The sequence below is a fragment of the Neophocaena asiaeorientalis genome, unplaced genomic scaffold (genome assembly GCF_003031525.2).
Source record: "Neophocaena asiaeorientalis asiaeorientalis breed wild unplaced genomic scaffold, Neophocaena_asiaeorientalis_V1.1 scaffold96, whole genome shotgun sequence".
Taxonomy (NCBI): domain Eukaryota; kingdom Metazoa; phylum Chordata; class Mammalia; order Artiodactyla; family Phocoenidae; genus Neophocaena; species Neophocaena asiaeorientalis.
This window is the reverse complement of record NW_020175831.1, coordinates 103,104-125,215: the sequence shown is the minus strand read 5'-3', so window position 1 is coordinate 125,215 and position 22,112 is coordinate 103,104. Positions and strand designations below refer to the sequence as shown.

General features: G+C 39.2%; 2 protein-coding genes and 1 pseudogene across 4 annotated transcripts in view; 1 reads left to right on the top strand and 2 right to left on the bottom strand.

The window, feature by feature from the left end:
- The window catches only part of HAT1 (histone acetyltransferase 1), a 48,813-nt gene extending 41,272 nt beyond the window's left edge, over nucleotides 1-7,541 (bottom strand). Inside the window, exons 1-2 of one of the 3 annotated variants that reach the window (XM_024732824.1) lie at nucleotides 7,453-7,541; nucleotides 3,153-3,257 (exon numbers count right to left, since the gene is read on the bottom strand). In XM_024732824.1, coding sequence (XP_024588592.1) covers nucleotides 3,153-3,257; nucleotides 7,453-7,459 — 112 coding nt within the window. In that variant the 5' untranslated portion in view covers nucleotides 7,460-7,541. Of the gene's footprint in view, nucleotides 1-3,152; nucleotides 3,258-7,280; nucleotides 7,404-7,452 lie in introns of those variants that run through there. The other 2 variants (XM_024732826.1, XM_024732825.1) reach the window with 2 other exon arrangements.
- Nucleotides 7,542-8,504: 963 nt separating this feature from the next.
- Nucleotides 8,505-22,112, top strand: part of SLC25A12 (solute carrier family 25 member 12) — a 113,569-nt gene continuing 99,961 nt past the window's right edge. The window contains exon 1 of the mRNA XM_024732911.1: nucleotides 8,505-8,569. The gene's annotated coding sequence lies outside the window, so the exon portion shown is untranslated. The remainder of the gene's footprint in view (nucleotides 8,570-22,112) is intronic.
- On the bottom strand, nucleotides 19,548-20,055 carry LOC112391533 (cofilin-1 pseudogene; annotated as a pseudogene).

Here is a 22,112-nt window from a genome sequence, read left to right as displayed (position 1 = left end):
CAACATTTATTGTAACAGTACACTAATGGCTCAGGGAAAAAAAAAGGCCCCAGAGTAAACCCAAGAATATATATAATATTTTAGTATGATTAAAAAAGAAATTTTAATTGTTGAAGACAACAAATCAGCAGCTAGATAACTGACTAAACCATCTGGAAAAGTATAAAGCTGGATTCCTACCCTATGCCTCATCAAGATAAAGATTCAAAGGTTTCAATTTAAAAAGAGAAAAAAAATCGACAAATTATTAAAAGAAACAATAAATAAATCTTTTCATAATCTTAGAGTAGGAAGGACCTTTTTATAAGACACAGTGAAAACTCATAAAAGAAAAAGAAATTTCCCTAGATAAAAAATGTTAACTTCTACATAACAAACTCACCAAAACTCAAAACAGGGAAAAAAGTACTTGCAACATATTACCAAAGAAGGGCTGATTCTTTTAGAATATAAAGGATATACTTCTCTTAGGATTAAAAATCAATTTTAATTATCAAATCAAAAAATGGTCAAAAACTGTGGGGGAAGAAAAACCTCAGAAAATAATGTGGTGGTAAGGATGTGGAGAAATTGGAATTTTTGTGCACTGTTGGTGGGAATGTAAAATGGAGCAGCAACCACTATGGAAAACAGTATGGAGGTTCCTCAAAGAATTAAAAATATAATTACAATATGATACAGCAATCCCACCTCTGGGTATATATCCAAAAGAATTTGAAGCAGGATCTCGAAGAGATATTTGCACACCCCTATTTACAGCAGCATTATTCGCAATAGCCAAGAGGTGGAAGCAACTCAAGCGTCCATCAACGGATTAACAGATAAACAAAACGTGGTGTATACGTGTAATGGAATATTATTCAGCCTTAAAAGGAAGGAATTCCTGTCACGTGCTACATGGATGAATCTTGAGGATATTATGCTAAGTGAAATAAGCCAGTCACAAGAATACAAATACTACATGCTTCCACTTATATGAGGTATCTAAAGTAGTCAAATTCTAGAAACAGAAAGTAAAAAGGTGTTAGCAAGGGGCTAACAGGAGGGGAAAACAGGGATACAGAGTTTCAATTTTGCAAGATGAGAAGGTTCTGGAGATCAGTTGCACAATAATGTGAGTATAAATGCTAAACACTACAGAACTCTACACTTAAAAATGGTAAAAAATAGTAAATTTTAAGTTATGTGTTTTTCACTACAATTGCAAATTAAAACAAGAAGCTATTTTTCACCCATCACAGGGGCAGGGTGTTCTGCTTTGTTTTTTTTAATGACAATGTGCAACACTGACCAGGGTGATAAGTAAAAAGGCAATCTCAAATTCTGGTGTAAGCACATGTACTTTTTTGGAAGGCAATTTAGCAACGGCTACTAAAGTAGAATATGTTTCTAACCCTTTGACCTAGCACAGTGGTTCTTAAACAGAGACAATTTTACACACAACCCTCAGGAGATGTGACAACATCAGAAGACCTTTTTTTTTTGGCAGTACGCGGGCTTCTCACTGTTGTGGCCTCTCCCGTTGTGGAGCACAGGCTCCGGACACGCAGGCCCAGTGGCCATGGCTCACAGGCCCAGCCGCTCCGCGGCATGTGGGATCTTCCCGGACCGGGGCACGAACCCGTGTCCCCAGCAACGGCAGGCAGACTCTCAACCACTGCGCCACCAGGGAAGCCCCAGAAGACATTTTTGATTGTCACAACTGAAGGAGAATGTTACTGGCATGTAGTTAATAGACAAGGAATGCTGCTAAACATCCTACAAAGTGCAGAATAACAAAGAATTATCTAACCCAAAATGTCAATAGTGCTGAAGCTGAAAAACTCTGATCCAGCATTTCAATTTCTAGCCACACACTCTACAGATCACTCACACAAGTGGGTATATACATATGCAACGATATTTACTGGAGAATTACTTTTAACAGCAAAAGAGGAGAAGCACATCTCCCAACAGAGAATACTTAAATAAATTATGATACAGTCATACTATATTATATAATTTAAAAGAATGAGGTAGCTCTATATATAGTTACAAGGAATGATATTCAAGATACTATTAAGCTAAATAACCAAACAGCCTTACAGCAGTATCCTGGTTTTAGAAAATTAATGTATGTACAAGAAAAAAAAACTTAGATCAGTATTATCTTTTTAGTGAGGCATCAGGGCACCATTATCTGTCACTTTCTTTGTATTTCTGTTATGTTTGTACTGTTTTAAATAATAATAGCTAACATTTATTGTGAATTTCTAAATCAAATTGTTTAAGCACTTTACTTGTATTTAACCTCATATGTAATCTTTACAACCACTATACAGTAAGTAATATTAACTCCATTTTAAAGATGAAAAACCTAAGGAATGGAAAGTGATGGAACCATTATTCATGAGCTTATAATTATTTCTTAAATAGCTTTATTGAGTTATAATTTACATCCCATAAACTCAACTGCTTTAAGTGCTTTAAGTGTTGTAGCATGTATCAGACCTTCATTCCTTTTTATCGTCAAATAGTATTCCATCACATGGATATACCACACTTTGTTTAACCGCTTACCAGCTGATTGATATCTGGGCTATTTATTTTGGCTATTGTGAATGATGCTGCTGTGAACATTCATGTACAAGTTTTTGTATGGACAAACATTTTCATTTCTCTTGGGTAGATACCTAGGAGTTGAACTGTTGAGTCATATGGCAAATATATATGTTTAACTTTTTAAGAACCTGCCAAACTGTTTTCCAAAGTAATTGCCTCATTTTATGTTCCCATCAGTAACATATGCAAGTTCCCCACATTCTCCCCAACACTTATCTTCTATTATTTTTATAAGCAAATAAAAGTAAATACTTTTAAGAGGCTGAGACCACTTATACCTGTCACTTTTTGCCACACTGAACTTTCTATATGTAGACTCTGCCATCTCTCAAACATCTACCCACACCATGACATAAACCAAGACTTAATAAAATCTGAATGTGTTCAATAAGTGTAGAAAACTAAACATTAAATTGCAAAAACAATACAATAACTATACAAATGTCTGCAATAAACTGCTCTTACATAAAATTCTACTTCAAATTTAAAAAGAAAGATTATATATACACACACAGTACACACGTAATACTACTTAGAAAAGGCATACATACCTAATTTTAGTTCAATTGCTGTGTTGGTGTTACATTTGTACTCTGCCAGTTTCTTCTCAACTGCACTCTTGTATTCAACCAAAAATTTCTCCATAGCACCAAATCCTAAGAAAAAAGGTTTTTAAAAAGTCTAGGTGGAAGTGGTTTAATTAGTCAAACCTACAAATAGAGTTCTTATTAGAACTGGAATAAAGGTAAGACTTATAACATGCTAACAGATCATAGATCTCCATATACTCCTACATAAATGTACTGAGTATGACTGTCTCATCATAAAACAGAAAAAAAATCACTTTTGAGATAGAGGCTTGTGAATTAGACCTGCTTTACATAAATGAGTAAAGCTGATAATTAAAATGACAGACTACTGACATTTCTGAATATTTAATATTAATATAAATTACCTGCTAGGATTTATACCTAAGTAGCCTTTTTAAAAGAAATATAAAAAGGATGCTACTGCTCCGCTAAGAATCAAGGTGAGAATGTCCTTTGATAATTACAGGATAGCATTTTATTTCTAATACTGAAAAAATTCTACCCAGAGTACTTCCAGATCAACTATTAAAAAAACCAACAACAGAAGGCAGGCATACAGGGAACCTACCTCAACATAATAAAGGCCATATATGACAAACCCACAGCCAACATCGTTCTCAATGGTGAAAAACTGAAACCATTTCCTCTAAGATCAGGAACAAGACAAGGTTGCCCACTCTCACCACTATTATTCAACATAGGAAGTTTTAGCCAAGGCAATCAGAGAAGAAAAATAAATAAAAGGAATCCAAAGCAGAAAAGAAGAAGTAAAACTGTCACTGTTTGCAGATGATACGATACTATACATAGAGAATCTTAAAGCTGCTACCAGGAAACTCTAATCAATGAATCTGATAAAACAGCAGGATACAAAATTAATGCAGCTTTAGAGGAAAACATAGGCAGAACACTCTAAGACATAAATCACAGCAAGATCCTTTTTGACCCACCTCCTAGAAAAATGGAAATAAAAACAAAAATAAACAAATGGGACCTAATGAAACTTAAAAGCTTTTGCACCACAAAGGAAACCATAAACAAGACAAAAAGACAACCCTCAGAGTGTGAGAAAATATTTGCAAATAAAGCAACTGAGAAAGGATTAATCTCCCAAATATACAAGCAGCTCATGAATCTTAATATCAAAAAAACAAACAACCGAATACAAAAATGGGCAGAAGAACTAAATAGACATTTCTCCAAATAAGACATACAGGTTGCCAACAAACACGTGAAAGGTTGCTCAACATTACTAATCATTAGAGAAATGGAAATCAAAACCACAAGGAGGTATCACCTCACACCAGTCAGAATGGCCATCATCAAAATATCTACAAACAATAAATGCTGGAGAGGGTGTCGGGAAAAGGGAACCCTCTTGCACTGTTGGTGGAATGTAAACTGATACAGCCACTACGGAGAACAGTATGGAGGTTCCTTAAAAAAACTAAAAATAGAACTACCATATGACCCAGCAATCCCACTACTGGACATATACCCTGAGAAAATCATAATTCAAAAAGAGACATGTACCACTATGTTCACTGCAGCACTATTTACAATAGCCAGGACATGGAAGCAACCTAAATGTCCATCGACAGATGAATGGATAAAGAAGATGTGGCACATATATACAATGGAATATTACTCAGCCATAAAGAGAAACAAAATTGAGTTATTTGTAGTGAGGTGGATGGACCTAGAGTAAGTCAGAAAGAGAAAAACAAATACCATATGCTAACACATATATATGGAATCTAGAAAACTGGTACTGATGGACCTAGTGGAAGGGCAGGAATAAAGATGCAGACGTAGAGAATGGACTTGAGAATGTGGGGTGGGGGAAGGGTAAGCTGGGACGAAGTGAGAGAGTAGCAATGACATATATACACTACCAAATGCAAAATAGATAGCTAGTGGGAAGCAGCTGCATAGCACAGGGAGATCAGCTTGGTGCTTTGTGACCACTTAGAAGGGTGGGATACAGAGGGTAGGAGGGAGGTGCAAGAGGGAAGGGATATGGGGATATATGTATACATACAGCTGATTCACTTTGTTATACAGCAGAAACTAACACAACATTGTAAAGCAATTATACTCCAATAAAGATGTTAAAAAAAACTAATAATGCATAGAAAGATTATCTCAGGAAGGATACACAAGAAACTAGTAACCACTGTTACTTCTAGGATAAAGAGAAGGAAAGGGGACAGGATTAGGAAAGAAAATTTTCACTGTATTAGCAAAATTTTTGTAACCATGTGCATGCAGTCATAGGCTACTGGAATAACAAAATGGTTTTAGTACAACGTGGCTACCCATCAATGTATATAATAATTAACAATGGAAGAAACCATTATGAAGAGAAACTTTCAAGCAAAGATGACAATAAATCTCCTGACAAAATGATCATAAAAATTAGGAAAAATTCAGGGAAAAAAGGTCATGAGCAGAAATGAAAAATGGGGTACAATGACATGCCGCAAACTTCAGTAAGCGGTTAAAACACACATATACAGAATGTGGGGAACACTTGAAGCAGTATAGTTTAATGGTTTGGAGTCAGAACTGCTGGATTCAAATCCAGGCTTCACTATTTACTTACTAGATCTGTGAACTAAAGCACATTATTTGGTTTCTCTGACCCTACTGGATAAAAATGGTATAACAGAACCCATCTCAAACATCACCTATAAAAGTGAGATAATAAAACCCACCTCAAGGCATTTATGTATAATCTAAGAAACAAATCATACATTAGTTTAATCCCCACAATTCTATAAGACAAGTAGATACTTTATCAGCCCTATTTCATATTCAAAAGCTCAATTAGAAAGAGGTTTGGTTGGGCTTCCCTGGTGATGCAGTGGTTAAGAATCCGCCTGCCAATGCAGGGGACACAGGTTCAACCCCTGGTCCAGGAAGATCCCACATGCCGCGGAGCAACTAAGCCCGTGTGCCACAACTACTGAGCCTGCGCTCTAGAGCCCGCGAACCACAACTACTGGGCCCACGTGCCACAACTACTGAAGTCCGTGCACCTAGAGCCCGTGCTCCGCAACAGGAGAAGCCACCACAATGAGAAGCCCACACACCGCAACGAAGAGCAGCCCCTCCGCTAGCCGCAACTAGAGAAAGCCCACACACAGCAACTAAGACCCAACGCAGCCAAAAATAAATAAATTAATTAAAATTTAAAAAAGAAAGAGGTTTTATTCCTTAAAGGGAACCCGATTACTAAACGGTGGGACTGAGATTCGAATTTAGGTGTAATTCTTTTAACACTACACCCTGTGCAATACACATGTCCCCCCTCTTTTATAGTACCAGTGTACCCCCAAATCCTACAGTCTCTATTTGGTAGAAGAGCCTTTCCTTAAACACCTGTAGAGCTCATGCTATAGCCTATGTATCCAGCACATCCATAAAAGTGTACTGAGACTACTATAAAGGCAATGGGGAAAGATAAAAGAAAAAGAAACTGTCCATCACTTCAAAAGATATGTAAATGGATTAAAAAAAGCATATACTCAACCCAAAACAATCTTTATAAACGTACAGAATAATGGCAATTATTAGTTATTAAATGTTGTGAACTGAAGAGACTCAATAAAGAAGAGGTGGATAGAATAAACACAAGAAAATTAAAATAGGCACCCCCTAAAAGAGCAGTTTAGATTAAGGAAGAATGCTTCACTGTCTCTCTCTCAAAGGAAATCTAAATAGATCTTAGTAATACTAAAGTGTGAGGCCTTAAGGAGACTATTACGGAGTCAATCAAGATTCAAATGAGAGCCCTAGTGCAGGGCAAGACAGCAATGCGCTAGCTCAGAAGTTGACTATAGTGGAAGGCGAAGAGAGACCTGCAAGAGAAGAGTGAGCATTAAAATCAGCTGGCGGGAACAGAACCAGACTAGTGGATGAGGTAGCAGTCGGTAAAGGGAACGAGAAGAGAAGCAGGCGTCCAGGCACCTGGCACCTTACAAGCCCAAATCACGACGCTTTCTCCTGGCCTCTTCGGCCCTCCTAAGGGCCGAGTTCCCCGCAGAAGGTGCAGAACCCCGAGCCGTTGGGGGCGGGGGCACGAACCTCGGCGGACAAGGAGCTGAGCTGAGAGTTCCGCGTTTCCAGGCTGAAACAGGCCTTCTAGAAACCAGGCTGCAGCCCGAAAGTTCCAGGCGGGCACTGTCACCACCGTCTCGCCGTTCTTTCCCAAACCTGCCCGCCCCTTCCCCTTGGTAAACTTTTCCCGGGAACTTACCCGCCATTTCCGAGCTGCGAGCACCCGCGGCCGAGGAAGGACGAATCAACCCGCGCGCTCCCTGGCCGGAAGTGAGCACACTTTCTGACGCATTTCCCCCGCCCACCCCTGGCCTGGTGCTGGCCAATGAGAGGAGGGTGTTCGAGGCGCGGGGTGGTGGAAGCGCCTCGAGAGGCGGGGCTAACACGGCAGGGAAGGCTCGGACGGTTGCCTAGCCACGGCCAGCGCAGTCAACCTCTTTGAGGCTTGAATTGGAGGAGGAGGCCGCAAAGGGATATTCTCTGTTGAGATGCTCGCTGGCTCGAGGAGAGTTTCTTTGGGGTTGATTTGCATAATATACATACCTCTGGCAGTTTTCTGTTCCCCCTTAACGATGTTTTGGAGACTGTTAGAAAAACTTTTCCCTTGGCCTGGACAGTAGATCCAAACACCTGAGCTCTAGTTTTACAGGTAAAATATAGGGATTGAGTTCTAGTTGCCAGAGAAATTTTCCCATATTTATTTGTTTCTATTTTTGCGGTAAATAGTTGTTTAACATCGTTTTTCTTTTATGTTTTTTTAACAGTATGTATACGGTGTGATATCTTAGGCACTCGGCTTTCGCATTTTAAGGTTATGAGGCAACAATTTAGTGTAAGGAAATTGCTACACAATTTAGTGTAAGGAAATTGTAATAATTTAGGTGACCAGAACTGTTCTGGTTCTACATCTCTCAAGTCCTCGTGGCGTAACCACATGACAGGATGCTACCTGATTTGGGCCATAGGGCTTGTTAGTGTTTAGTAGCTGCTGAAACTGTTTGTCCCAGAGGATAAGCCACTGTTTAGGTATCCACAAATACTCCCATGATGTCTGTACACTAGAATGCGTTGTCTCAACAAATGTTGGTTAATAGGTTTTACAATGATGATACTAGAGCTAAAATGGACCCTTGGGATGCTAATCTAGAACTAACACACTTCCTCGTTTTAGAGATGCGGAAGCTAAAGCCCAGAAAAGAGAAATTACCCAAATTCACACTCAGTGTACAGCCTACACAAGAGCCCAGTTCTCCAGATACTCATCTCAGTATTTGACTACATGGAGATGGCCCTCCTGAAGATAAAGATCAGAAAAGGTACTGAGAATGCTCAGATCCTTTTTCTTTAAGCTTTATTGAAACATAAGAAATTACAATCATAATGTTAAGAAGAAAACTGAAATCGTTGTCACTAATGACATTTTAGTCAAAAACGGAAAACAATCTTTTTATATAATCGTTCTTTCAAAATGGCAAGATTCAGCATTTCTTTCCAAAACTACCTTACCTTTAGATTGGCCAATAGCTGACCGGCAATTGTGATCCTTAAAATAAGAAATCAAGAGGAATTTGTCTTAACTGCCGCAAATCTGAAACAGATTTTATGACTTTATGTGACTTTACGGTTGGTTGTAGGGAAGAAATATGTTGAAACATATATGATAATATGAATGAGAAATAAGATGAATATGAATAAGAAATATGATGAAACCTATATATTATATGACTAATATTTCATATGATCTGCTTGCAGAATTGAGGTTACAGTTTTAAATTGTCCTTGTCTTAGAACTCTTCACACATATTTATTAAAAATGTCACAGAATACATGTTTAGCTAGTTTATCTAAAACCTAAATGAATGACTTCTTTCAGAAAGGTAAAAATAAAATTACCAAAAAGGAAAAAATATTTTTGTAGGGTTTTCCCACTCTTTTCAATTTATATTTTACCTTATTCTAAAGGGGATTTAGGAAGTGAATGTTACCACCATAGAATACAATTTCTACAAAAGGAATCTGCTGTCCTCATGTATAGGAAGGAGGCAGCATAGTGGTGTGGAAAATTCAGTGCCCTACTAGTCTCAGTTCTACTACTTCGTGATTGTATGACCTTGTTTCATCTATTAAGTGGAGATAAAAACCTTCCCAGTCATTACATTGAGTTGTTGTGAAAATCAAATGGAAAAATTTAGGAGAGAGGTTTGTAAATTGTAAAATTCTATATTAATATGTGGTGGTATTAGTATGATACCATTCATTCTCGAATAGGAAATTTGGAAAAGGCATTTTTCTCCATAGAAAAAGGCCATATTACACTGTTAGGAATGAACTAGCAACCGTATGTTTGGTACAGGTTCAACTGCATATGGACTAGTAAATTTTACCATCATGTCTTGAAACCTCCGGAAGGGATTTTTTTTAAAAAAAAAAACATGGTATTAAAAAGATGGTTATCAGAAAGTGGATGTAGGAAATTTGAGATCCAAAAGAAAAATGCAGGTACTTGATATGTCTTTAATTCAAAATACATACGTCTCTACAGACAAATAAGAATAGCTAGTTAACTCATTTGTTTAGCTCATAGTGCAAATGGTGGGGGTGTGGTGTATGAGTTTCAGTTCCCAGAACAATTATCCAGAATCCCCTATCCAGCTAGATGACTTTCATATAGGATAAAAGAAAGAAAATAAAAATAGGCCAGCTCATATTGAAAACTACTGTTAGAGGAAGGTATGTATATTATTAAGATGCACAGCACCAACAGTTTGCAAATTCCATATTTCAATTCTCATACACTACCCATAGGTGTGTAAACTAGTACTTTTTGAGAAGCAATTTAGCAATTTAAAAAATTTAACACGTTTCTATTTGTACATCCTTTGAGGTAGTAGTTCCACTTAGAAGTATTTGTCCTACAAAATTATTTGCACAAGAATGCAAAGATAAATGATCAAAGATGTTCAAGGCAGCATTAATTTTACTGGCACATTGGAAATAGCCTAAACATTCATCAAAATGGGCTGGCTAATATGTACTGACTTGGGAAAATACTATATAATAGGTTAAAAAATAAATTAACAATATCGTAATGTTATTTTACTTGTATAAAAAAGTGTATTTTGATATAAACATAGAAAACATCCGGAAGCATAACCAGCTAGTTTAACTGTGGCTCCTTCTAGGAGAGGGAATTTGGAGATGGGGATTAATCAGGGATTAAAAAAAAAATGCTGTTTGCTTCTTTTAATGAGGATGTATTTTCTTTCATAACTAGAAACTTATCAATCTTTTGGAAGTTTTTAGACATGGTGGCTAACTCTACACTCTACATTCTGTAAATTATGATACATAGAATTAAAGAGAAGCAGCTTAACTGGTACAAGGAACAGTGAATTGAAAATTTGCATTCTGGCATTATTTACAAGCAAAGACTGGTCAAAATGAGGGAAGAGGACTATAATTGCTTATTCTTATTTACAAAATGACCACCCAGTGATGCCCGCTTTACTTTTTGAAACTATAGTTTGTAAAAATGGCTTTAATTATGTATGTCTACTTAGGGTGACTAACACAATAATGCCTATGACATTTCATAGTTAAAAATTACTTCAGGGGCTTCCCTGGTGGCGCAGTGGTTGAGAGTCCGCCTGCCGATGCAGGGGACACGGGTTCGTGCCCCGGTCTGGGAAGATCCCACATGCCGCGGAGCGGCTGGGCCCGTGAGCCATGGCCGCTGAGCCTGCGCGTCTGGAGCCTGTGCTCTGCAACGGGAGAGGCCACAGCAGTGAGAGGCCCGCGCACCGCAAAAAAAAAAAAAAAAAATTACTTCAAATATTAATTCTTTTTTCCATTCTAGCCAACAGAAAAATGACCATTATTCCTCTGTTTTAAACTTATTTTTGCTGTTGTTTTGTGTTGTTTTTCAATGTAGAAGAGCTTCAGGATAGGAGGAGGGTGAAGAAAACTTTATCAAAGCTACTTTGATATTAAATAAATAAGACTAAAACGTGGTGAAAATTATGACTAGAAATATTTTAAACTGATATATTGTTTCAGTCATTCTGTCTTTCTTTTTTTTGATTGTAGAAAAAAATACATAACATAAAATTGACCATCTTAGTCATTTTTTTAAAAAAAATTAATTAATTTATTTTTAATTTTGGCTGCATTGGGTCTTTGTTGCTGCGTGCAGGTTTTCTCTAGTTGCAGAGAGTGGGGGCTACTCTTCTTTGCGGAGCACGGGCTCTAGGTGCGTGGGCTTTTTTAGTTGTGGCATGTGGGCTCAGTAACTGTGGCCCTTGGGCTCTAGAGCGCAGGCTCCATAGCTGTGGCGCCTGGGCTTAGTTGCTCTGCAGCATGTGGGATCTTCCCGGACCAGGGCTCGAACCCACATCCACTGCATTGGCAGGTGGATTCTTAACCACTGTGCCACCAGGGAAGTCCCTTCTTAATCATTTTTAAGCATACAGTTCAGTAGCATTAAGTATATTCACATTGTTGTGAAAGCTGTCATTCTAATGGGTTGGTTTTCAGGCACCCCCTTTGTAACCTGTTTACCCATATCACTATGCAGAACAAGACTCTTAACTTCCTATGATCTGGACACACAAAGTGAAGAGCTTTTATGCCTGCTGTACAGTGCTGTTAAGTATTTAGTTCATAAACCTCTCCCTTAAAAGAATTATTAAAAAATAAAATAGCTTTATGGTAGTGTTTCTTCTAAATTCTTTTACAAATCAGAATTTTGAGGGAATATATATAGTTGTTAACAAGCTAAACCAACCAATCACTGTGCAAATTAGTAAAAGAATTCTTTCTGAAAATTTTGCTAGAAGGAATACAGAATTTAATGATCTAAGACAAAGAAACTGTCATGCTAACCAGCATCATATAATACAAAGAGAACCTGCTTCATCAGGTAAGAAGGGTGTGTTGGTAGGGTTAGGATGAGTTTAAAGAATAAAAGGTTTACTTTTACATATCTTTATAAAGATAAATTTTGTTGTATATGAGGCAGTTTATGTTACTATAGATATGGTGTTATTTTTTAATAGATTTTAAGAGCAATTAAGGTACTTTGAATAATACAGAATCAGGAATTTTAGAGCAAAGTGATTTTAGAAATCAGGTAATCTAGTCATTGTCATGTTTATTTGGTATACATATGCATAAAAACTTTTGCTGATATCTCCTCTTCTATATATCAATATATTTCTACTACTGTTAATTCCTATATTAAATATTACTATTATTAACTTTTTTTACTAATTATTTTATTTATTTTTGGCTGCATTGGGTCTTTGTTGCTGCATGTGGGCTTTCTCTAGTTGCAGCAAGCGGGGGCTACTCTTCATTGCGGTGTGCAGGCTTCTCATTGCGGTGGCTTCTCTTGTTGCAGATCACAGGCTCTAGGAGCGCGGGCTTCAGTAGTTGTGGCACATGGGCTCAGTAGTTGTGGCACGCGGGCTCAGTAGTTGTGGCTTGCCGGCTCTAGAGCGCAGGCTCAGTAGTTGTGGCACATGGGCTTAGTTGCTCCATGGCATGTGGGATCTTCCCGGACTAGGGCTCGAACCTGTGTCCCCTGCATTGGTAGGTGGATTCTTAACCACTGCACCACCAGGGAAGTCCTGCTATTATTAACTTTTAATTTTTTAGACAAAAAAGAATATGAATACTCGTTTTTAATATTTTCTACCCCAGTCAATCACCTGTGCACCCCTGAAGATCCCTGAGTTAAAAAACCATTTGCTTGAGGTTTTTTAGCAAGTAACTGATGAAGGTGATACTGTGGTCTAAGTCTCTCAGTTTGGTCCTATGTTTTCCCACGTTTTTTTTTCCTTTCTTGCTGTAGAAAGGGCTAATTTCCTTCGTGAAATAAGTTGCTTTGGGGAGAAAGTCACTATATCTGGCACATGGTTGATATCTAATAAGTATTTGTTAAATGACTTTGCAGTCACACCATCAAGAACACAATTAACCCCCAAAACAACTAAGCTTCCGCTTTTGTTCAAGCACTTCATGGTTCCTGGTATTGGAAACTGCTGTTTCCTTGCTTTAAAATAAACATCCTTGAGCATGTGATTAGAATCAGACTAAAAACTACCTTATCCATATTTAACCCACTACTACCAACATGTGTATAACACAGGTGTTTTTCTATTAAATTGTTCTCTGGATGTCATCAGGGAGTACATCAATACAATCACCAGGAGATGATATTTTGCCAGAGTAAATTTATCCCTGGTACAATGGCTCCAAAGACAAAATTCCGTGGGACACAGGTATTTTTGTAGCAAGCCCAGATCATCAGTAGCCCAGCTTTCCCCACGCGCAGGCCCAGCGGCCATGGCTCACGGGCCCAGCCGCTCCGCGGCATGTGGGATCTTCCCAGACCGGGGCACGAACCCATGTCCCCTGAATCGGCAGGTGGACTTTCAACCACTGCGCCACCAGGGAAGCCCTCCCCAGAGAATTTTAACTCAGGTTAAATTCTAGCTTTCTTACAAAGCTCTAAGAAAGCCTAGCTTACCCTCCTTCATCAGAGCTTACCCTCCTTCTCTACACCTCCTTCTCTATCTCTCAGTCAGTTAGGCACCCAAACATTTAGCACTAAATGTATGCTGCCTTTTCCCCAAACCCAGGCCCTATTTGGAGTCTACTTACAGAGTCCAAGAGAGGTATTGGGTAAGTGGCACAGTAGGTATAACGTCTCTTCCTCCTTTTCTCCCTGGGTTTCCTGCAACAAACAGGAGTGAGGCCAGGCTGTTACTTGCAGCGGCCCCATGTTTCACTCCAAGTGAGGCTTGCATGCTCTTCTCTCACTTCTCTCCATTTGGCTTCATTGAGGCCTGCTGTATCTGGGGCCTGCTGTGTTGACTCACCAAAGCGGGTCTGCGTATCACAGAAGGATTGCCTCACTTTCTGATCTGTCCTCCTAGGGGATAATTATGAATCATCACATTCGCCAGTCTTAAGCCTGTTCACCCCTTATTGATAACTTCTCCAGAGCTGGAACTGTGTTATCTTCATCCCTAAGTTCTTACTTGAAGTGAGAACAAATTCTTTTAACTAACATTTACTGAAGATTTTTATTCAGATTAACTGTTGTACTGAATACATTTAACATTTAAATTTGCCTATATCCTGTCTTCTTAGGCCCACTCTCATGTTTGTCTCCCTCCCCTCCTCTGCCTGGCCCTTAAGGACTATTCCTATATAAATGAAATTATCTCTTTACTACAATACTGTGTTATATTCTCATTTTATGAAATCTTCTAAAAATCTGAATGTTAACTTTAAAAAAACATGTAATATTCTCAATTAAGGACGAATACTTGGAGAAATGAAAACTTCCATTTTAAAAAAGTTTTAAGAATAATGTCAAGGGATTCCTAAGATATTTAAAAATATTAACAAATAATTATAACATTTTATGTTATGTAAGTTTTGTTAGACCAAGATCACAAGAAAAACCAGGACAAAATTTTCTTTTTCAAAAAATTGTGGCTGCAAATCTACATTGTCTTTGGATATGTAGAAGCCCTGCTGAACTAAATTGTATGTTTCTTTCATTTGGTAAAGATTTTTGCTATTTTTTCCTTTTCAAGTGGACTTTCAAGTTATTTTATTCTCAGATTTTGAACTTCACATTGTTCCTTTGAGTAAAATGCACAGAAGGACTGCATCAGGGAGATGACAAATTCATTTAAATAGTATCAGTATGATTTAATTATCTTAGGTTTTGCTTTGCTTTCGTTAAATAAAATAAATTAGATAATATGTTTAAATGCTAAATGACAATTTTATTTACTGTTGGGAGACTTAATTGTATGTGAGTCCATATCTAAGCACAAATGAAAATTGCACAGTTATATGTTTAGTACATTACAACATGTTATCCATTTATTAAAGGTAGATAAATACTTACCTAAATCATCATTGTGACAGATAAGAATAATAGCTGTAATTTGAAAGGTCATTCTTTGGTAATACTTTATTTTTATGCTATCTAGTTCATATATATTTCTCATTGGGGTTATATAGAGTCGAGATTTTTAAAAAGATAGCCATAAACTTTTTATCTCTTACCAGGCTTGGGTTAAGAAGGGGTTAAGGCATTCCTAGGTATGATATCAATATGCCACAGGAAATTCTTACCCTGCTCCAGTGTCCTAAAATATTCCAATGTAGGAGGAAGACTTCATAAATTAGAGTCTTTGTGTAAATATAGCAATGATGCTATAGAAATTGGAGTTAGAATGGGTTTTGGTAGATGATTTCACATTGGGTGGGCCTAAAGGAATCTTCACTAGAGGGCTCAAAAGACATGTTCTCTGAAATATCTGCACAATTAACAATTATATGTATAGACTCCCTGCAAACTGGAATGATTGCAGTTAATGGAAAAAGTCAAGCATAATACTCAATTTTTAATGGAAAAGGGAGGAAATGAAAGATCACACTCCGTTTAGTCTTCTTTGAAATACTATGATGTTGATCTTTGAAAAACAACAACAACCAAAAAACCAAAAGACAAGAAAACATGATTTATAAGTCCACAGAGGGTGGCCAAGTATCCATTGTCTAACATGGATTTGTGAAAAGCAATCTTGCTAAATAAACTTATTTTACTTCTTAAAACAAATAAATGGCAAAAAGAAGTATGTATAATAGTATGTTTGATTAGATACATGATCATTGCTGACCTTATGCAAATTGTGTTTTAGAGAAAATTCAGTTATCTGCTCCTGGCTTTGTTTAATGTATTCAGATTACTCATACAATTGTACTTGCTATATATGTACAGTTTCAAGTTCTGACTCATTCACTTAACATTATATCATAAATTGCATACTACTCTTACTTTTATGTGACCAAGTTACTAAGGAATCTGAACTTCATGGGGATATAAACATAAAATGTTGTATTTTTCCTCTAGTCACTGATCCCACTGTACTATGTTGAATACCCTTTCCCCCAGGCAGATTCCATAGTTTTCTGCTCTTTTAAGTTACTCAAAGTCTAGCCTGGCCTAGTTTAAAACTTTGGTGTCTTAACCACCCCCGCACTGTGGGCCAGACTTGTAGCCACAGGGGATGTGAAATGAGGAAGGGAATATAACCAATTTTTCACTCGTTCTCCCTCGTCAAGCCCCTAAAGATTGGGCTGGGGAGAGTGTGGTTCTAGGATATATTTTCCTCTTTCTTTTTCAAGGCTAATTCCTCTGGTATTGGGGGCTAGAAGTAGGAATAGAGGAGAAATCAATCTTGCTCTCTGTCTTGGTCATCTCTGCTTCTCCGGCTGACGTTGACTGCTCTCAATGCTCTTACTGCCTCTCCCGTAGCACACATTCTTAATTCCTTCAGTGAGCAGAAAGGGGCCTCCGTATTGTACCAATTCCCTGATAAGGAAACTCCGGCACCTTGCTGCTGTTATTTACTTTGTTAGTAAGTCCTCCCTTTTGGGTGGAACACTGCAAAAGCAATTCAAGCACTAATATCTTCCTGGTGTCACTTGACCTACAAGAAATTCACGTATCACCTCTTGTGTGCAACCAATGTCCCCAGTGCAATGGACACACATAGTTTTATCAGCTATCATATCATCACAGGATAATGAAATTTAAAATGTTAGCTAGTGCCAATGCTCTTCATATAAGGTGGGGGTGGGATGGGGAGTGGTAATGATATAAAGTATAGCTGCTATTGAACCCCCATTCCGTAGGTGGCCTTGAGGCCTAAGTTGATAATCATAACTTCATTTTTCAACCCTTCATTGCATGTCCTATTATCCCTCTAAGCTCCTTGACTGGATCTGATTCTTTATCTAGTCCAGTGCCTAAACCTTAATTCCCAAATGATCTGAATCCACTATGGGCTTATCTTTGGACTTATCTTATATTGGCTATCTTTACTGAGTTGCCTCAGTTGGGTTTCAGACATAGTCATTCTTGCCCTATTGTATAGCAGCAACTGAGTTTCCCTTTGATGATCAGGATTAATCACCACATGGCTACAGCGACCCTTTCCTGTTTTTTTTTTGCGTTACGCGGGCCTCTCACTGTTGTGGCCTCTCCCATTGCGGAGCACAGGCTCCAGATGCGCAGGCTCAGCGGCCATGGCTCATGAGCCCAGCTGCTTCGCGGCATGTGGGATCTTCCCGGACCGGGGCACGAACCCGTGTCCCCTGCATCGGCAGGCGGACTCTCAACCACTGCACCACCAGGGAAGCCCCCTTTCCTGTTTTTAATTCTACAGCTCCAGAAGCTGAGAATAGCCAGTGGGCAGTTTCAGTTTCCAATTCATCTGAACCTTGATGGTGTTTCCTGATGGAAGCATTCCTCCCGCGGATATAGGACCTCAAAAACCATGAGCCCAAGGTTGTTGGGAAGAAAGGCAAAAATTTTTTCAGTGGGTTACTCGGTGTGATAGTGAGAGGGCAATTTTACTTCCTCTTTTAGTACATGGATTTGTGTGTTCCAGCTACAGGAGATCCTCTTTTTGTCTCCAATGTTCTGATATTTTATAATGTGCCTTGGTATTGAACCTTTTTCATTCATTGTTCTGGATACACAGAGGATACTTTGAAACTCAAAACTCATCCTTTGGGTTTGGAAAATTCTTATTTTTATTTGATAATTTCTTCCCCATAATTTAAAATCTCTATTTTCTCTGGAGATCCTAGTAGTCAACTATTAGGCCCCCTGGTTTAGTTCTCTATATTTAAATATTTTTCTCCCATTCTTTGTGCATTGCCCTATTTTCTGAGAGATTTTCACAACATTTTTATTACAATCCTTTTACTAACCATTTTATTACCACTTCCTAGCTGTATAACATTGGGAAAGTTGCTTAATATCTCAGTCTGTTTCCTCATCTTTGAAATGGAGATAATAGCATGAAATAACCATACTTCACAGGGTTTTTCTGAGGATAGAGTCATAAAAAGTGCTTAGAATATTGTCTGACACATAGTAAGTACTCTATAATAAATATTAGTTAATATTAGGTATTCACCAGTATCTTGTGAATTTGGTTAGTGTAAGTGATCTTTGGCCCATTTAGAAGACAATTTCTAACCAGATCCTGATCTTGGTGACTTTACCACATTAGGACTTTTTTGAGAGGACCAAACAGTTGGCCTTTGGCAATCGTGCCTCTCTACCTCATTATGTCCTTCAAATGCAACAATTTTTAAAGTCCTTCTCCATTTTTGCCTGTCTCTGTATCTGTGCTTACATGGGTATATTTTGTAATGTAAAATTACATATAATATCTTGTAAGAAACTCTTATTCTTATAAAGGGAAATGATGGAGGGAAACATGATAATTCATGAAGATGGTCTGCCCCAGAAGTGTGCATTTATTCTTTTATTAAGCATCTTTATTTAACACTGCTATGTGTCTAGCACTGTGCTACTTGCTAGGGATACAGAGATTTTTATTTTATCTTTTTCTTAATTACTTGTATTGAGCTAGAATCTACTATGCTTGAGAATCTATGTGAGTTCACAGTCTATAGCAGCATTTTTTTTCCCATTAGTGAGCCTTTTCATTGTTGTGCGTTTTTTTTGTTTTTAATTGAGGGTCCCTTAGTGGTTCTGCTTCCAAGAGTGGCAGTGACCAGGGGAAAAGGGGAGGGAAACCAGGCGGCGCAGGGAGGGAGGGGTCATCTCCACAACATTCCATTTATACACAGAACTAAACAGATAAGCACAGAGTCACTATTGCGGTTAGAAGTTGGCATCATGGAAAAAGGGAGGAACAAGTGGGGAACTGGGGTGTTGTTAAAAAAATACAGGTGCCCCCCACAAACAGGGGTTCCTGGGGGGAGCTTGGTCTGTTTCAACCCAAGAGGAATCAGAAGATCAAAAGCAATTTGGGGGCTTCCCTGGTGGCGCAGTGGTTGAGAGTCCGCCTACCGATGCCCGAGACGCGGGTTCGTGCCCCGGTCCGGGAAGATCCCACATGCCGCGGAGAGGCTGGGCCCGTGAGCCATGGCCGCTGAGCCTGCGCGTCCGGAGCCTGTGCTCCGCAACGGGAGAGGCCCGCATACCGCATCAAAAAAAAAAAAAAAAAAAAAAAAAAGCGGTCTGGGAAGGCCAGAACCGTCAGGGATGGAGGGAGGAGGAGGAGGAGGAAGGTCCAGGGGGTGGGGAGGCTGTTTGGTAACTGGGGTGAAGGGACTGCCCTCCCCCTGCTGGGATCCCCCCAGCCCCTCCTGTCTGGCAGGAAGGGGGCAGCCTGCAACTCCCACGGGCAGGTCTGGGGCTGCCAGATACTCCAAGCAGGGGGCTGGAGGGGGCTCACAAAGGCTTGCCCTCCAGGGAGATGACGGTGCTGCCCCCCAGCTTCTCTGCCAGGGTGCAGCGGTCCTTGGCCTCCTCATAGCAGTTTGCTTGCAATTCATGCTTGATCCCCATCAGCTTCCTCTTGATGGCGTCCGTGGAGCTGGCATAGATCATTTTGCTCTTAAGGGGTGCACACTCAGGGCCCCAGAAGGTGAACACCAGCTCCTCCTTCTTGCTCTCCTTGGTCTCATAGGTTGCGTCATAGAGGGCGTAGCGGCAGTCCTTGTCTGGCAGCCTCTTGACAAATGTGGCATAGGGGTCGTCTAGAGTCTGACCCACATCACCTACCAGGATCTCCTTGCTCTCCTCCAAGATGATGTTCTTCTTGTCCTCGCTCAGGCAGAAGAGCACCGCCTTCTTGCGCTTCTTCTCCTCTGGTGTTGATGACTTACGCACCTTCATGTCATCGAACGCTTTGATGGCCCCATCAGAGACAGCCACACCAGAGGCCATGTTTCTAGAAGAGAAAAGGAGAGAGCAAGGAGAGCCAGAAAAGACAAGAGCCACGACTGCAGCATTTTTAAAGCATGGGTCATGAAATCAATTCAGAATGTGGAAAACAGAATTAGAAAAAAAAAAAAAAGAATAGTACAGAATAGTAAATACCAGAGTATGTTGCATGTAATAAAGTTCAATATTGCTTCATGAAGTTTTTACTTCAGTGTGTACTGGGGTTGTGATAAAAATGTAATTTTTACTATTTAGGTCTGGGGCAATAAAGTTTGAAAGCCACCAGTGGAAAAGACAATGTGATTTATCACAATGTGATAAATATGATGGTGAGGTCTATGATGGGTGAAAAAGGGGAGTTAAGGATTGTTTCCTGGAGGAAGAGATTCTTGATCTGTATCTTAAAGGATAGGCCAATTGTAATAAATGTGGAGTAAAATATCTCCAGTAAAGGAAATAGCATAAAAGCTCAAAAATCTTTGTGACTAAAGGAACAAGTATAGTAGTAAGATATAAGTAAGAGGAAGGGGCTGGATCAGGAAGCTTCTATTCTTTGTCAAACTGAGGGGCTTGGATTTTATACTGAAGTCGCTAGAGAGCCACTGAAGGATGGGGAAGTGACAAAATTTAGTATCTGTTTTATATCGAGCAGTTGACAGCACCGTGGAGAATGGATTTGAGGATAGTGACAGGAGGCAGAAAGTGGAGAACTGGAGGCGTGGGAAAGCAATTAGGAGGCATAATGAAGGCCATTATAATCAAAAGAAGAGATTTTAAAAAGCCTGAAGAGGATGGAAAACACAGGACTGGGTAGCTATCTGGATGTGAGGGGTAAGGAAGAGTCTGATACCCAGCTTTCTCGCTTGAGCCACTAAGACAATGGTAATGGTCTTTACTTAGGAAATATAACAGGACTAATGGCTAGTGGTTGAGCAACCAGGTAAGAATAATCAATAAATATTTAAGGGGCTTCTCTGGTGGCGCAGTGGTTGAGAGTCCGCCTGCTGATGCAGGGGACACGGGTTCATGCCCCGGTCTGGGAAGATCCCACATGCCGCGGAGCGGCTGGGCCTGTGAGCCATGGCTGCTGAGCCTGCACGTCCGGAGCCTGTGCTCCGCAACGGGAGAGGCCACAACAGTGAGAGGCCCGCGTACCGCAAAATAAATAAATAAATAAATAAACATTTAAGTCGTACTTACATAGTTAATGTCAAGCATTTAGATAAGTGTTAGGGCCGAGGGTGTGGATGAAGGAGGAAGGATAGGGTAATAAGATATACCCTGGAAGAAAAAGAGAAATCATGAATTCAAGAAGTGGCAAATTATGGTTTCCGTGAAACCTTCTGTATATCACCCAGCTTGAACTGATTTTTTCTTTTTCTAAACCTGTATTGCATAAATTTGCCACACAGTTAAGTATATGCATTGTTAATTAATGGTTTTACCTATGTTTTGTCTTAATACGTTGTAAGATCTTTATGGAGAGGAATAATTATGTTCCCTTCATATTTCCTGCTTATGGATATCAATAATAAGCCAACACTCTGTCTAAGAGATGGAGTAGAACTTCATAGCCATTTAGAATTCCATATGATGAAATGTCCTTTCATCCCTTCATGGTGCTCTAGTAAGTTTGAACAAAAGGGGATTTGTCTCATCTACTACTGAGCAGTTTCTTCTCTGTGATCCATGTCCCCTCTTTACCACCCAGTATGCCTTGGGTTATACTCACTTGGCTTCTGTTCCCTACCTAGGACTCTGAGCCTACTGTCTTTGATGAAATGATGTTGCTGCTACTGCCACATGGATCTCAGTGAAGGCGTGATATGAGGAAGGCTACACTTCCCATTACTGTGCCTTAATTTTCCATCCACACCATCAACACAAAACTAGTTCACATAAAATGCTTTATTGAGGGGCTGGGGATGATTAAAGGAAGTATAATTGCTGACTATTTTATTACCCATCCTCATCCTGAACTGTCCAGGTAAGCCCATCCATCCATCCAGGCTGATGGAAGAACAGGATAAGCAATGTTTTCTGGGGCTTCTTTCCAAGTA